At 39.8% G+C, this 15,997-nt stretch overlaps 1 protein-coding gene across 3 annotated transcripts in view; it reads right to left on the reverse strand.

Annotated features, from left to right (window-relative positions):
- Positions 1-34: 34 nt before the first annotated feature.
- Positions 35-15,997, reverse strand: part of RNF214 (ring finger protein 214) — a 50,348-nt gene continuing 34,385 nt past the window's right edge. For all 3 annotated transcript variants that reach the window (XM_069470860.1, XM_069470862.1, XM_069470861.1), the window contains exons 7-15: positions 8,533-8,629; positions 8,288-8,376; positions 7,438-7,528; positions 7,139-7,237; positions 6,574-6,950; positions 5,945-6,077; positions 5,631-5,735; positions 5,257-5,352; positions 35-4,255 (exon numbers count right to left, since the gene is read on the reverse strand). In XM_069470860.1, the coding sequence (XP_069326961.1) occupies positions 4,190-4,255; positions 5,257-5,352; positions 5,631-5,735; positions 5,945-6,077; positions 6,574-6,950; positions 7,139-7,237; positions 7,438-7,528; positions 8,288-8,376; positions 8,533-8,629 (1,153 nt within the window). In that variant the 3' untranslated portion in view covers positions 35-4,189. The remainder of the gene's footprint in view (positions 4,256-5,256; positions 5,353-5,630; positions 5,736-5,944; positions 6,078-6,573; positions 6,951-7,138; positions 7,238-7,437; positions 7,529-8,287; positions 8,377-8,532; positions 8,630-15,997) is intronic.

A 15,997-nucleotide genomic window follows, 5' to 3' on the forward strand; every position in this document is an offset into this window, starting at 1 on the left:
TGGTGGGAATACTCTTGGTCACCTCAAACTTAAGTGGGGAAATTCTGCTGCTTGAAACTTCAGCCCTGAACCTTCACCCACCATCCCTTTAAATTCGCCAACCCAAAGTATTCTTCTTTTCTTAGTCCCAGAAGTACTGGCATCACACCCAGGTTACCCCAGCGTATGTCCCTGTGGTACCCTGGCAGAGAAAGGGCCAATCTTATTGCCCTGTTGGCCAAAGTCAGTAGGAGAGGATGCACAGTTTGCTATTTGCTTTAGCGATAGGGACTGTATAAACACACCTAACATTGGTACAAAGACTGCCTCTTAAATTAAACAAAAAACAATTAGACTGAATAATTGTACAAGTGGGGGTGGCTGGAAAGAAGAGAAGGGGAGGGAATACAAAGACAGAGAACAGTTGGGATCAAATCTAGGAAAGGCAGAAACACAACCACTCACCAGTCCCAGTTTTAGACCTCATCTCCAAGATAGAATCCCATCTCATAAGATGGGTATCGTTTCCCAATGTTTTCTTTTCTGTGCTTGCAGCCTGACCAAAAGTGAGACGGGAAGAAGGGCTTATCTAGCCAAAGAGCTCTTTTTTAGCTCTCTTAAATGAAAAGTGCCCACTAAGAAGTTCTACTTAACACATGAATTTCTACCTTATTAATTCTACTTGTCTCTACCTGAACCCTTTATTCTATACACGCTAGGTAGTGCTGAAATATCCCAACCCTTTAAGCTCCAGGTGCTCTACAGGAGAGCAAATGGAAGATAGCAGGGCTGGGCTCTGTCTTCCTGATCACAAGTTCACTTCTTCCCCCAAATCCCTATTCCTCTGGAGCTTTGCAGCTGAGGTGCTAAAAGGAATAGATAGGAGATCTCTCCTACCTAATCTTTGAAAGGAGAATCCTAAAGATTAATTCAACAGCTATAGGGCTGGTGCCCTATAGCTCTGCCTGGATTTCTTCCTGTTCATCTATAAGAAGTGGTAAGATCTTTACACAACACAGGGGTTTCATTGCCTTCTCATCCTCTCCAATGGCCCCTCCATTTGTTTGACTAAGAGACATCATACAGTGGCACTAGTATTATATCAAGAGAGTCAGAAATACAGGGCTTTCTGGCTCTAATGTCATTGCCTTCAGTATCAGGGCTGCCTAGAGAAAGGATGGCAGCCTCAGGGCTTCCTTATTTCCTTCACCACAAAAACCCCTTGATGGAGGCCATCTGTTTCTTCTATCCTGCTCTCTACTCTCCACTCCTAATAGCACGTGGGTACCCAGGCTGGTTCTTGGGCTAGGAAGTGGGGACTAAGTTCATTATCTCCCTATCAGTTCTAACACAGTAGACTATGATACCAGTGTTAGTGGGAAGACCTAAATTTTCCTGGTACACCCATCGCATCCTATTCCCATCTGGTTAACACACTGCTTCCAGGTATGCGACCTGCCAAGTGTAGAATTACCTGATGGGGGAAGAGGGAAATACAAGAAGGGCCTCTGGAGTTCCTGGCCTCAGCCAGCTGCCCACAAGCCATAAACCAATAAAACAAAAATATTGAGTCAGTTTTTTTATCTGGGTTCTCTTCATTCTCATTGCACTTGGTGCTGCTTTGGCTGACTGGGAACACCCCATAACTACAAAGACTGACAGGAAGACTGGAAACTGTCCACTTCCAGCTCAGAACTTACTGTGTAAATAAACTTCCAGAATTGCTACCATGAAATGAAAATGACACATTCTGCTTTATAATTTCTATCCATGTTGGGGAAGACTGGCTTTTTCCCCAGCCCTTTCCAGGGCATAAAACCCAACCCCTGCATTACTAAGTCCCATTATCTTTTGTTTTTTTTAAAGAAAACATGCACTTATTTTTCTTTTCATAGTTACTTCCTTTCTATCCTGAAACTATGAATTCTAAGTATAAAAAAAAAATCTTGACAACAGCTTCTTGCTCGTAAAAATATGTATTATATACCTCTATTTTTAAATTCTACTCCCAATAAATGACTGTCCCGTCTCCACTCACTGCATCTGGGGCCTTCCCCATTGGTCTGCATGGCTTTTACCACTGCAGGCCAGCAGACAGAGAGAGAAGGGAGAACAGGGGTGGCGAAAACTTGAGTGTTGCTTCCTTATTGTCATGAACAAGAAAGAAAATAGTAACACTGAGGCCCCAGCTCCCATGCACAACTCTCTAAAACACTTACCCTCTGCTAGAGTTGGCTTTCCAGGGACTATACTGGGAAGCAGTTAAGCCCCCTCTTCACTCCCTCCTTTTTTGTCTCACTCCTTTGGCTTCAAAGATTTTTAGAAAAGAAACTATATTCTTTATACTGATTTCCAATTTCTAAATTTTCAAGGGATACTGAAAATTACTGCAAGTGGCCCAAGGCTGCTACTGCAAAGTTGAAGGGAGAGAAAATCTTAAGATTATAAGATAAAAAATGAATCCTTCAAATGAAAAGAACGAAAGAACTGGTCTTCCATTATGCCACCTTTCCTATTCATGACAGCTACCAAACTGTAGACAGTAATATTTCATTAACCAAAGAAAGTAGGTCATCTGACCTCTGAAGAGTTGAGTACTCAGGCCACTCCAATCATCCTACAAGATGCCAAGGAGGTCCGAGGAAATCCAGCTCCTTAAACTGATACTAGTCAATAAACCTGGGCAAGCAAGGCAAGAAAAAAGAACAAGAATTCATCTATGAACTGACAGGCACAGATGAACAGTAAAGGAAAACAGTAACAAACAGAAAGGAGAGAATTTAGTTGGGCAAAGAAAAGTCTTTGCCACCCTGATATAGTACCAGTAAGCATTTCCAGGTCCCAGATGGAAACATTCAGTTGCTTGTAATATAATGATGTCCTTTCTCTGGGGCCAATTTTTTTTTTTTTTTGATTGACACTTAGTTTTTACTTGTTTAATTCCAAAAGAGAAGGGAGCTGAAGCCATTTCCTGTAGGAGTAAAGATAAAAGGATAGGAACAGATTCAAAGCTCTAATAGAGTCATTGCTTTCCTAGGTATCAAACCTAAAAACCAGAAGTGCAATAAGCAGAGGTGGAAAAATGATCTAGTTCTGTATAGCTATCCACAGAACAACTGATTTATAAACTTGAAATCCAAACGTCTTTCTTCATATCACTTTGGTCTCCATTTTTCCCAGGACAGGAAACATGTAGCTTTCTTGCTTCAAAAATTAAAACCCAGCATCCCAAGATCATTCTGCAAGTAATTTTGCACAGACATCTCCTCACCCCAGTGCCTGTCTGGAGCTCACCCAAGGTCACCCAACAACTTGGTTGTGAACCAACTGCCTTAACCTTCAGGGGGGAGGGGGGCTAGCTAGACTAGGAGACCAGAAGTGAATGGGAAGGGGTGAGGACTTCACAATGTTGTCCTGTCAGAGCTTGATTAGAAGCCAAGCCAGTGGCAGCAAGGGATGGCTTGGCCTAGGAAAAACCTGTGGGTTGTGCTAATTTCTATCCAGGAAGAAGGGTGGACAGTAGCATGTAGGGGCACAGAGGAAATGGGACCTGGTTATGTTGTAATTCTTGGACTGTGAATTTTGCTGATGTAAAACAGAATATTCTGTAAACCTAATGTTTATGTATAAATAATGAGCGTTAACACAGTAAAATATTCAATGAAAAGTCAAACTATTAGGGTTACATTTTTTTTCCTCACTCAGTCTCATTTTATCCATTTGGAGTGACTAAAACAATACTGAGGCTTCCGGAGGCTTTCTGTAAGCAAGGCATCTGGTCGGACAGCAGGTGAGCACCAGGCTTCAAATCTGCATACATGAGCCTTAAGAAAATGGACTAGAGGCTGAGCCAAACCAAAGCAGGATGGCTGTAGAGCAACAGCAGCTTCCTAGATGGTTTTTATATTGTATTTGAAAACAGCCCTGGGCAGCAATATCATAATTTCAAGGCCAGACTAACCATCTTCCCTATAATCTGTATCCCCCAAAGGAATTGCAAGATGAGGGGGAACAGACTGTTTCTGCATAATATACATACTTTCATTTACGAACATTTGAATACAGACTTTCTATACACATATTACCTATATAATAAAAATGTACAAGGCATGAGTATATGTCACTGTATAAATATAGAGTTTTAGAAATCTTGAACCCGCGCTTCCTGTTCACATCAGTTTCTCTTCTTCTTCCTCCCCAGTCAGGTCCGTCATTTAAGAGTTGGACAAAAGGGACAAGTGTCATTTGTGTTGGTCTGGGCCCAGAATTTGATACACTGGAAAGAGAGAAAGACACACCTCAGGTTTATCTGGAAAAATGAAGGGAAGGAAGGAGAGAGTACCAATAACATTCAACAAGACTTCAGTCAGAAAAGTTCTGTCCGGTACCAAAAGGGCTATTTTCAATGGCTTTTACCTCCAGAAGAATCTTCATAGAAGGTGAACCTGTCCTTTTTACAAGGAACATTAGCAATTAGCTAATAAGAGTATTCATGAAGATGCTTTTTGTTGAGTACCTAGTGTGGCTTGCTCCTTCTTATGATCCATTTAGCCTGAAATGAGTTTCCCTCTGCTAAAACTCATCACCCTCAAATCTTATTCAGGACTTTTTCTTACCAAGAATTTAGATGTAAATTCAGCTTCTTTTTTACCAAGAATTTAGATGTAAATTCAGTTTCTTTCTTACCAAGAATTTAGATGTAAATTCAGTTTCTTTCTTACCAAGAATTTAGATGTAAATTCAGTTTCTTGGAAAGACAAAATGAACAAAACAAAATCGTTAAGAAGGAATCATCCCTGCTGCTAAAAGACTTAACTCTGCCTGGTAACATCATAAAGAGACTAGGAATAACTTGTCAGTCTGTGAAGATAATCTCTGGCCTTCAAGCTATTCTGTCAATGAAGTTACTAACTAATCTCATATTCATCTTCCCCATTCCATTCCTCTCATCTAGGCAAAGTCTCCTGACAATGTTATATTTGGAACAATAGTTAGATATGTGGGATTATCTCTTATTGTCAATTTTCCAAGAAAAGTGACTTTTCAGTGCTCTAGTGTGAATTGTTTAACCAGTTTCCTGAAAGGAACGGGGTAAAAAGAAGCTGAGAGATCCTAGCTGCAGTACTCTGGATTCTGCTAATGTTTAAGCCCCAAGTTACTGAAAACCGTATGATTATATATTAAGAATGAGTACCAACACAGTAAAATATTCACAAAAAAATATCTTAGCTATCAGAAAAGAAAGAGTAGAAAATGAGGAAGGTGTGTAGCACCCACCTCCTTGTGTAACACATGGGTACATGCCATCGGATGCAGCTCACTGGGCTGGACAAGTTTCTGGCACATTAGACACAGCTTACAGGTAGCTGGAGCCTGCAGAAGAGAGGAGGCATGGTCAAAAAGGTAAGGAACCTCTGCCTTTTATACCCATTAATTCCATCTATTATTTCCATGTAGCAAAAAGATTTTACACAGAAAGAAATAAAACTCCAAATATAGATTCTTACCTAAAATACTTGCATTTTCCCAGTAGGGCTACCAACAACCCAACTGATAAGACGATGGTTTCTTCCTGCACTCCACTTGTAAACCTACTCCCTCCCCACATCCAGCCTCTCAATATCCCAGTGTTCAAAGACAAAGAGTCTTACGTGTGAAGACCTTCCAGGATATGAAACTTGGGCAGAAGGCAAGAACATTGGGGTACTGATTTGGGCCAGTGGAGCAGGGAACAAGGCCCGGATCCGACCAAGCGGCTGTGGGTAGAAACATTGTCAGGGTAAGGGAAGAGAGTGAGTAATAGAGCATATAACAGAAAGAAATCATTCATTTCCCGGTACAGCAAAGGAAGAAAGACTAGCTACCCTTGGCTAGAATGTTTCTTCCCATCCCAAATTTTTCTGAAATATGCCTCTTCCCCAACATCTTGGTAGGCACAACTTCTCTCCCAAGTAGCTTTTCTTACCTGAGTACTTGCTGCCATCCGCTCGTGTTCTGCTAGTCGTGCAGCTACCAACTGGATCAGCTCCTCCATGGTCAGACCTGCCATGGTGGTACGTGCTGTTTTGATCTGTTGAAGAATGTTGGTCATCTGAGCCCTAAGAAAGAAAAATGTTGAGGGAGATTTATGCAGTACCCATAGATAATACCCATGAAACCTCCCCTATTTTAACCCATAAGCGTTTCTCTGACAAAGGTATTTAAATTAATCCTTAAAGGCCGGGCGCGGTGGCTCACGCCTGTAATCCTAGCACTCTGGGAGGCCGAGGTGGGCGGATCGTTTGAGCTCAGGAGTTCGAGACCAGCCTGAGCAAGAGCGAGACCCCATCTCTACTAAAAATAGAAAGAAATTATATGGACAGCTAAAAATATATATAGAAAAAATTAGCTGGGCATGGTGGTGCATGCCTGTAGTCCCAGCTACTCGGGAGGCTGAGGCAGGAGGATCGCTTGAGCTCAGGAGTTTGAGGTTGCTGTGAGCTAGGCTGACGCCATGGCACTCACTCTAGCCCGGGCAACAAAGTGAGACTCTGTCTCAAATAAATAAATAAATAAATAAATAAATAAAATAAATTAATCCTTAAAGATACTTACTTATTGCACTGTGGGAACCGAGTCAGCAGCTTCTCCAGGATCTTCTCCAGTTTGTCTACTGGTTGGGGCCGAGTAGTTTCAGTAGAAGCCTTAACACCGCCCAAGCCTGGGGGAGGCAGGATGGAGGCGGCAGGGGGCATGTGTGGACCGTGGGGGCTGACAAGGGAACCCAAGCCAGGGCTATTTCTCCCATGTGAGCCAGGAAGGGGTGGGGAAGGCTGGTTAGGTTGGGAAAGGGCAGGGTTCAGGATTGGGAAAGACAAGGAACGGGGATCTGCACTGGGCATAACCATGGGCATTGTGACCTGCCCAATGGAGAAGGGCATCCGAGGAGCCAGAGAGGGACTGGGTTGAAACACCTGAAGCATGAAGTCTGTCTGCAGAGGGGAAGAGGTTGAGAACGAGAGAGAAAGAAAAATAAAGTTTAGGAAAATGGAGCAGAAATCAATGAGTAACTCTTGCACTGAATAGGGATGGTCCCAATATCTTCATAAAAAGAATAAGTAGAAGACTCTGCCTCTGCCACCAACACAGAAAGATGGACTCCCAAAGCCAGCTCTCTTACCTCTGACGGGGGTGGAGGCAAAGTGGGAGTAGGGATTTGAGGAAGGCTGCTCAACTTAGCTCCATTCCTCACTAGCTGGATGTGACTATTAAATTGGTCCTAGAAAACAAAGAAAGGATTATCCTTTACTGATGAGCTGAGTGAGCCTCTCTAGAAACAGCGCACCATCCGTTATCAGGAAAACAAGGGGAATGGTAGGATAGGCCCTAAGTGGCAACGCAAAAGGCTACCTCCCTATTGCCAGAAGTGTTTAAACACAAACTAGTGCTGACTGAATGATCTCCCATTACTACACTTACCCGAACATTCTTTTTCATTATCCGAACTCCATTCAATCTTGTCTCCCACTCCTGTTTGGAACGAACTGACTCCAGTGTCGGGGGAGTTGACCTTTCAAGAAACCAACAGGAATTTACAGAATTAAAGAAAGCCCATTCCCTAATTCGGCTATTCGAGATAGCAAAACAGTAGCTGGCTAACTGGCCTTGAGAGAAGAGGTACGAGTAGGTGCAGGGGAAGCCCAAGATCCTAAGTCCTTTGCCTTACTTTAACTCCATCATCTTTTAAGCCAAGTATTTGAGAAAGAGGACCAGCCACAGAGAGAGGGTTCTTGTTTGCCTGAAAATGCCAAAAGGGACCTCCAAATTCCTTGGCAGAAGGAGGAGAAATGACCATATAAGAAATCTCCAAAGACCTTTGTTATGCTTTGACAGGTTAACAGTTTATCCAAATGGAAATAATATAATGAAAAATTTGAAAATATAAAACTGTAGAAGGGAAGAGTTAGAGAGTGTAGGTTAGAATGTGGGAAGAGAAATCAAGGAGCAATTATTATTGCAGACAGAGATGCTCTTAAAATTCCTATGAAGATAGCGTAAGTGCCAAACTTGCTGGCCTAGGGTTTCAAAAACCTAAACAAACTGCAAGACAATTAAAACTCTAGAATGGAGGCCAGGCACAGCAGCTCATGGCTATAATCCTAGTGCTTTGCAAGGCTGAGGCAGAAGGATCGCTTGAGCCCAGGAGTTTGAGGTTGCAGTGAGCTATGATGACGCCACTGCACTCTAGCCCAGGCAACAGAGTAAGACCCCATCTCAAAAAAAACCAAAAACCAAAACAAGAAAACCTCTAGAATGGAAAGGCACTCACTTGAGGTAAGTAAGGTGCAGTTCTGCCTCTTTTTCTGCTTCTTCCAGTTTCAATACCAACAACTCTTTCCGGCTCTCAAGTGATAAGATCTAAGGAAACCACACACAAAGACAGTAATTTTACATACACAAAGCTACCCTGAGATAGTTAAAACAAGTGCTCACTAGCTCTTCTATTACTATACCAAAAGTATATACCATCAGGAAGCCCAAAATCAAGACTTTCAAGATATCAGCTCTTCTCACCTCTGCCTTCCAGGCCCGTTCTGTCTCTTCCATGATGTTCCGATTTATTTCGCCATCCTGATTCTTCAGTCTATCCAGTTCCATTTCCCACACCTCTCTGTAAGACAAGAAACCAAGAACAAGACTAAGAAAACAAAGATAAGCTTGCTGAGGGGCACCAAGGCAAAAAGTAAAACCCAAAATTGGTCTGCCAGGTACATTATAGGAACTCTTACTCTAAGTAGTAACTATACGTATAGACAAATAATGTTTCAAGTGGTCTGCAATTGCATAAAGGCCCTATACTTGAAAGTAAAAATGTTTACATCTCCACTTGCTAAAACAAGGTTACCTAGCACAGAAAAAAGAGTGTATCTTAGAACCAAAACCCTCCACTGAAGGCAGAATGTTCTATATTCTGGGGTTTCAAAATCATTATGGCCTTCTTATTTCCCAACTTGTCTTGTAATATGGGTATCAAAGAACGCAGGACCACATACAGGAGTCCACTTAATATCATCTCTAATGCAGCAATCATAATTCACTACCAAGCACACAGATACTGGCTTACTGATTTTCTCATTGTCTTAACTATAGTAAACATTCTTCAAAAGGAAAAAATGTTCTTTCTCTTCATACCTCTAAACTTCTTTTTTTTTTTTTTTTTTTTGAGACAGAGTCTCACTCTGTTGCCCGGGCTAGAGTGCCATGGTGTCAGACTAGCTCACAGCAACCTCAAATTCCTGGGCTCAAGTGATCCTTCTGTCTCAGCCTCCCGAGCAGCTGAGACTACAAGCATGCACCACCAAGCCCAGCTAATTTTTTCTATATACATATTTTTATTTGTCTGGCTAATTTCTTTCTATTTTTAGTAGAGACAGGGTCTTGCTCTTGCTCAGGCTGGTCTCAAACTTCTAACTTGGAGTGATCCTCCCACCTCGGCCTCCCAGAGTGCTAGGATTACAGGCATAAGCCACTGAGCTTGGCCACCTCTGAACTTCTTATTTTCACTGGTTTCCTCCCTTCTTACATACTCACCCCCTCTAGAGTGTGTGAGTATGAATATTATACCCCTAGAATGCAATATTCACACTCAGGAATAGGGTGACCAACTGTCCTGATTTGCCCAGTACTGAGGGATTTCCTAGGATGTGGGATTCTCAGCGATAAAACTGGGACATTTGACCATCCTACTCAGGACTGAAAAGTCCATTAAGGAACAGAGACAGCAAAAGAATGTCCTTATATAATACTTGATTATAATAAGTTTATATCTGGGCCGGGCGCGGTGGCTCACGCCTGTAATCCTAGCACTCTGGGAGGCCGAGGTGGGCGGATCGTTTGAGCTCAGGAGTTTGAGACCAGCCTGAGCAAGAGCGAGATCCCATCTCTACTAAAAATAGAAAGAAATTATATAGACAGCTAAAAATATATATAGAAAAAATTAGCCGGGCATGGTGACGCATGCCTGTAGTCCCAGCTACTCGGGAGGCTGAGACAGGAGGATCCCTTGAGCTCAGGAGTTTGAGGTTGCTGTGAGCTAGGCTGACGCCACGGCACTCACTCTAGCCTGGGCAACAGAGTGAGATTCTGTCTCAAAAAAAAAAAAAAAAAAAAAAAAGTTTATATCTGAAAGCATTGGTTACCCAGATCAGTGGACAGAATAGGACGAAAATATTTAAATTATTTTCATTAGATTTTTAAAAGGTAAAAATAAGAAGAAATGCTTGGGAAGAGTTACATCTTAAGATAAATGTTCCCACTTTTTTTCAATGAGAGAAATAATATTATTCCCCTTCTATTTTTTTAGTAACCTTACACATATGAAAGGGAACAATTCACTTCGAAGTTTCTAAGGTCCCTTCCTCTCACATATTTTTTTTTTTTTTGGCCCATTTCTTCACACAACCATATTCTCTATTTCAGAGATATAGGGGTGTGTGTGTGTGTGTGTGTGTGTGTGTCTGTTACACACAAATTCATTCATTCTCTGACATTAAGTCCGCCCTCTACTGACAAGGTCTACTCATCTAATAGAATGAGTAGATATGCATTTTCTTCCTTCATCTCCACATATTGTCCTCCCAAAATTAACTTTCTGTCAGAGGATGAATTTTCTAATAGTTCTTTATACTAAAGTTTATAGGTAGCTGTGTTTTCCTGCTATAATACATATTCCTCAAATTCCAAAATATATCAGAATTCTTTTATCATAAGAATATGTGAGATACATCGCAGAGGCAATCAATAATCGATCTAGCTTACTATTCACTCTTTGACAATGGAGTAATTATAGAAAAACGTCGTTTTTCTATAACATAGATATATTTCTATATTTTTATAACATATTTTCTATAACATAGGTAATTATAGAAAAACATGAGAACTGCCTTCTGTGATTGATAATAATCCTTAAAGATTATGGATGCTTACCAAACATCTCTAACTTTCATTAAATGCATTGCCAACTACAAATATACACTTATATTAGAAAAATCCTCTTATGCCAATATGGACATTCTACATATTTACATATGAAAAATCTTTTCCTTTGGGCATTTGGCCATATTTACCTCACTAAGATTCAACAAGACAAAAGGAACTACCAGCAACCATAACAAAAATGGTTAAGAAATTCTTGAACACAGTTATAAAAATACTCAGCCTTATCATATGTTCTAGCCTGTAAGGTATACATCAGATTTCACTTCATTAAAGAGTAGGAGCAATCTATAAAACAAACAAACAAACAAATTAAAAAATAGTTCCATATAGCAGATGGTAAAAGAAGAAATCCTTGCCAGAATAGTAACCACTGGGTATATTTTAACTTTTTAAATTCTTGGCCTAATTTTTTTCAAGTCCAATGCTTCTGTTATTTTACATAGCTGGTTTTGGGTGTCAATGGTTCAAATGAATGAACCCTACCAGATTGCACAATTCTGGCTTATTGTAGGTCCCAATATGTTTGCATAACTTTTAAAATTAATTTTGTTTTTGATTATGTAAATCATAAAAATTATAAAAAGTTTAGAAAATACAAAACAGAAAGTTCCCAACTCAACTACTTACAGGTTGCATGACCCTAGATGAGTTATTTTCTAGACCTCAGCTTCTTCATCTGAAAAATGAGTAGTTCCTACCTCATGGGACTGATGAGAGAGTTAACTGAGAAAACACATGTAAAAAGCTGAACACAGGTTGAACTTCCCTAATCTGAAAATCCAAAATCTGAAAGGCTCTAAAATCTGAAACTTTTTGAGCACCAATATGATGCTCAAAGAAAATGCTCATTGGACGATTTTGAATTAGGGATGCTGAACCAGTAAGTATAATGCAAATATTCCAAAATCCCCCCAAAATCAGAATCTGAAACACTTCTGGGCCCAAGCATTTCGGATAATGAATACTTAGAAGTATACAATAATTTTTTTAAAAGTATTTTTTAAAACACTCAATTTCTCACAATTGTGCTACTCACAAAGAATCACTATTGTATCTTTTTCCAGTCTTATAAAATAAATACTTTCTTATTTATGTATATATAACATATATATACATCACATATGCTTTTCAAACAAAAACTATGATTTTTGAATGCAAATCAGTAGCATTCCTATACACCCATAACAATCAAGCTTAGAGTCAAATCAAAGACTCAATACCATTCACAATAGCTACGAAGAAAATAAATACCTAGGAATATACTTAACCAAGGAAGTAAAAGACCTCTACAAAGAGAACTATTATATGAAATACTAAAGGAAAGAAATAGCAGTTGATACAAACAAGTGGAAAAATGTATCATGATCATAGATCAGTAGAATCAACATTGTCAAAATGTCTATACTGCCCAAAGTGATTTACAGATTCAATGCAAGTCCCATCAAAATACCAATATATTTCACAGATCCAGAAAAAATAATTCTACGCTTTGTGCAGAACCAGAAAACAGCCCAAATAGCCAAAGCAATTTTAAGCAAAAGGAACAAATTGGGAGACATCACATTACCAGACTTTAAACTATACTACAAGACAAAAGTAACTAAATCAGCATGGTACTGGTACAAAAATAGAGACATAGACCAATGGAACAGAATAGAAATCCCAGGTATAAGACTATCTACACACAACCAACTGATCTTTTTTTTTTTTTTTCCAACTGATCTTTGACAAAGCAGACAATAATATACACTGAGGAAAAGAATCCCTATTTAATAAATGGATGTTGGGAAAATTGAAAAGCCACATGCAGAAGATTGAAACAGGATCCATATCTCTCACCAGTCACAAAAATTAATTCAAGATGGATAAAGGACTTAAATGTAAGGCATGAAACCATAAGAATTCTGGAAGAAAATGTTGGAAAAACTCTTCTAGATATTGGCCTAGGCAAAGAATTTATGAAGACCCTAAATGGCAATCACAGCAACAATAAAAAATAAATAAATGGGACTTGATTAAATTGAAATGCTTCTGTACAGCCGAGGAAATAATTAACAGAGCAAATAGACAACCTCCAGAATGGGAGAAAATATTTGCAAGCTATACATCCGATAAAGGACTAATAACCAGAATCTACAAAGAACTCAAGCAAATCAGCAAGAAAAAAATCAAACAACCCCATTAAAAAGTAGGCAAAAGATATCAACATAAGCTTTTCAAAAGAAGATAGACAGATGGCCAATAGACATATGAAAAAATGCTCAACATCGCTAATCATCAGGGAAATGCAAATTAACACCACAATGAGATATTACCTTACCCCAGTTAGAATGGCCTTTATTAAAAAGTCCAAAAACAGGCCGGGCGCAGTGGCTCACACCTGTAATCTTAGCACTCTGGGAGGCTGAGGTGGGAGGATTGCTTGAACTCAGGAGTTCGAGACCAGCCTGAGCAATAGCGAGACCCCGTCCCTACTAAAAATAGAAAAATTAGCCAGGCGTCAGGTTGTGCACCTGTAGTCCCACCTACTAGAGAGGCTGAGGCAGAGGATCCCTTGAGCCCAGAAGGTGGAGGTTAGCAACAGAGCAAGACCCTGTTTCTAAAAAAAAAAAAAAAAAAAAAAATTTAAAAATAAAAAAGAAAGAAAGGAAGGGAGGGAGGGAGGAAAAAGCCACTGAAACATCTTACTTCAGGTAAGTTACTGTACTGCATTAGCTAAAGAAGTACAACCTTGTACAGCTGGCATTGCTTCAGGTATGCTGGATGAAAAGTTAGTAAAATAAATTATGGCAGTGCCACTATTTAATGACACAGTAAATCATCAATTTCAAGAGTTTGCTGCGAATTTGAAGACTTAGTTAAAATCTCATCTGTGGAACTGTAATTTTGCTTTACAAATGGACACATCTACAGGCATGGCTAGACTAGTTGTTTTTTTGTTTTTTTTTTGAGGCAGGGTCTCTCTATGTTGCCCAGGCTGGCCCCAAACTCCTGGGCTCAAGAGATCCTCCTGCCTCAGCCTCCCCAGTAGCTGGAACTACAGGCACCTCACCACCATATTCTGGCTGGACTTGCTATTTTGTTTCTGCTATTGGCACCAACAAATCATCAAAGGTGATGTTATATATAAATACTTGGCAACAAACACAAGTGATGCTCACATAGTCCAAGTTGAATAACTTTTCTGAATCCCATAGTTTATTCTAGAATAACTGTATTAACATTTATGGTGCACTTAAAATCTAAAAATTATAGTGGATAAAAACATTATTAGCACCTTATACAAATCAAGGAAGTGGCACCAAATTATACTACTAGTTGTATTCTTCATTGCAGATGCTTACAGTTGGCAGAGGGAAGCCAATTTTGCTTAAGGATGCTCTGATGAAGGTGTGAAAAATACTAATTTTATTAAATCTCAACACTTAAATACACATCTTTTTAGTATTTTGTGTGATAAAACGCTACATGCCAGAGTACAATAGTTGTCCCAAGGAAAAGCACTTGTGAGATTGAGTTGTAAGCTGAACTAGCCTTTTTTTCAAAGAACATCATTTTTACTTAAAGGAATCACTGAAAGACAAACTAAAGTTACTAGAACCTTAGTATTTGGCAGATGTGTTCTTGAAAATGAATGAAGTAATCCTGTTATTTCAAAGAAAAAAACTGACAGCATTTATTTTTTCACACAAAAATCAGAATTTCGGAAAATCTATACCTACCACTGTTAAGCCTGAGGGCCTTCCACTACTTAAATATTCTGATGAGAAAATAGTGATACAAACAAATGTGATTCTTTAAATATTGTATAATAAGGAGAGTTGGTAGAAAAAAATACATATATTATATAAAAAATTATTTCAACACTTAGAATATGTACATGCTCTGAATCAATATTTTCCAAATTATCAATGCATTGTGTTACCAGGTCAATTTCGGGACCCACTCAGAACCACAGAGTTGGTATAAAGATTATTTTAAGGTGAAGACATTTAAGATTTAACAGATGCAGAAAAAAGCCTTACTGGAGCTTCCCTTATCTGACTAAAAGCAGCAACTTCTGGGAATTAAGGCTTTCATAAATTCCTCTTCAAGGCAGATCTACTCCCAGAAAGGAGAATACAAATAAAACCTACCACAAATCCCTTCCCCAGGGCAGTTTTATGGCCCTGAAGATGGAGAAACCATTCATACTAGAGACTAACATTATCACAAACTTTATCTTCTATTTGTTCTCCTGAAAACCCATTTATCTTTCCAAAAAGTTTCCCAAGTATGCTTTCTCCCTTCTTCTAATAAGTCATTTTTTCCCCATAAGTGCCTTTCTCCCCTCTCCTTTTCACCTAATAAGATGATATATTAGCCTTAAATTCTAACCATTCCTTTGATTTACTTGCCACTGAGTTCTCCTATGTGCATGCACACTACACATATAAATATACTCTATTTTTTCTCCTGTTAATCTTTTGTCAGTTTAATGTGCAGGTCCTAGTCACTGAACATAAAAGGGTAGAAAAGGCCGGGCACGGTGGCTCACGCCTGTAATCCTAGCACTCTGGGAGGCCGAGGCGGGCGGATTGTTTGAGCTCAGGAGTTCAAGACCAGCCTGAGCAAGAGCGAGACCCCATCTCTACTAAAAATAGAAAGAAATTATATGGACAGCTAAAAATATATATAGAGAAAAAATTTAGCCGGGCATGGTGGCACATGCCTGTAGTCCCAGCTACTTGGGAGGCTGAGGCAGGAGGATTGCTCGAGCCCCAGAGTGTGAGCTTGCTGTGAGCTAGGCTGACGCCATGGCACTCTAGCCCAGGCAACAGAGTGAGACTCTGTCTCAAAAAAAAAAAAAAAAAGAAAAAGGGTAGAAAAGGGCAGGGCATGGTGGCTCATGCCTGTAATCCTAGCACTCTGGGAGGCCAAGGTGCGAGGATCACTTGAGGCCAGGAGTTTGAAAGCAGCCTGGGCAACATACTGAGAACCCCATCTCTTAAAAAAAAAAAAAAAATTAGCTGGGTGTGGTGGTGCATACCTGTAGTCCCAG

The sequence above is a fragment of the Eulemur rufifrons genome, chromosome 6 (assembly GCF_041146395.1).
Source record: "Eulemur rufifrons isolate Redbay chromosome 6, OSU_ERuf_1, whole genome shotgun sequence".
Classification (NCBI taxonomy): domain Eukaryota; kingdom Metazoa; phylum Chordata; class Mammalia; order Primates; family Lemuridae; genus Eulemur; species Eulemur rufifrons.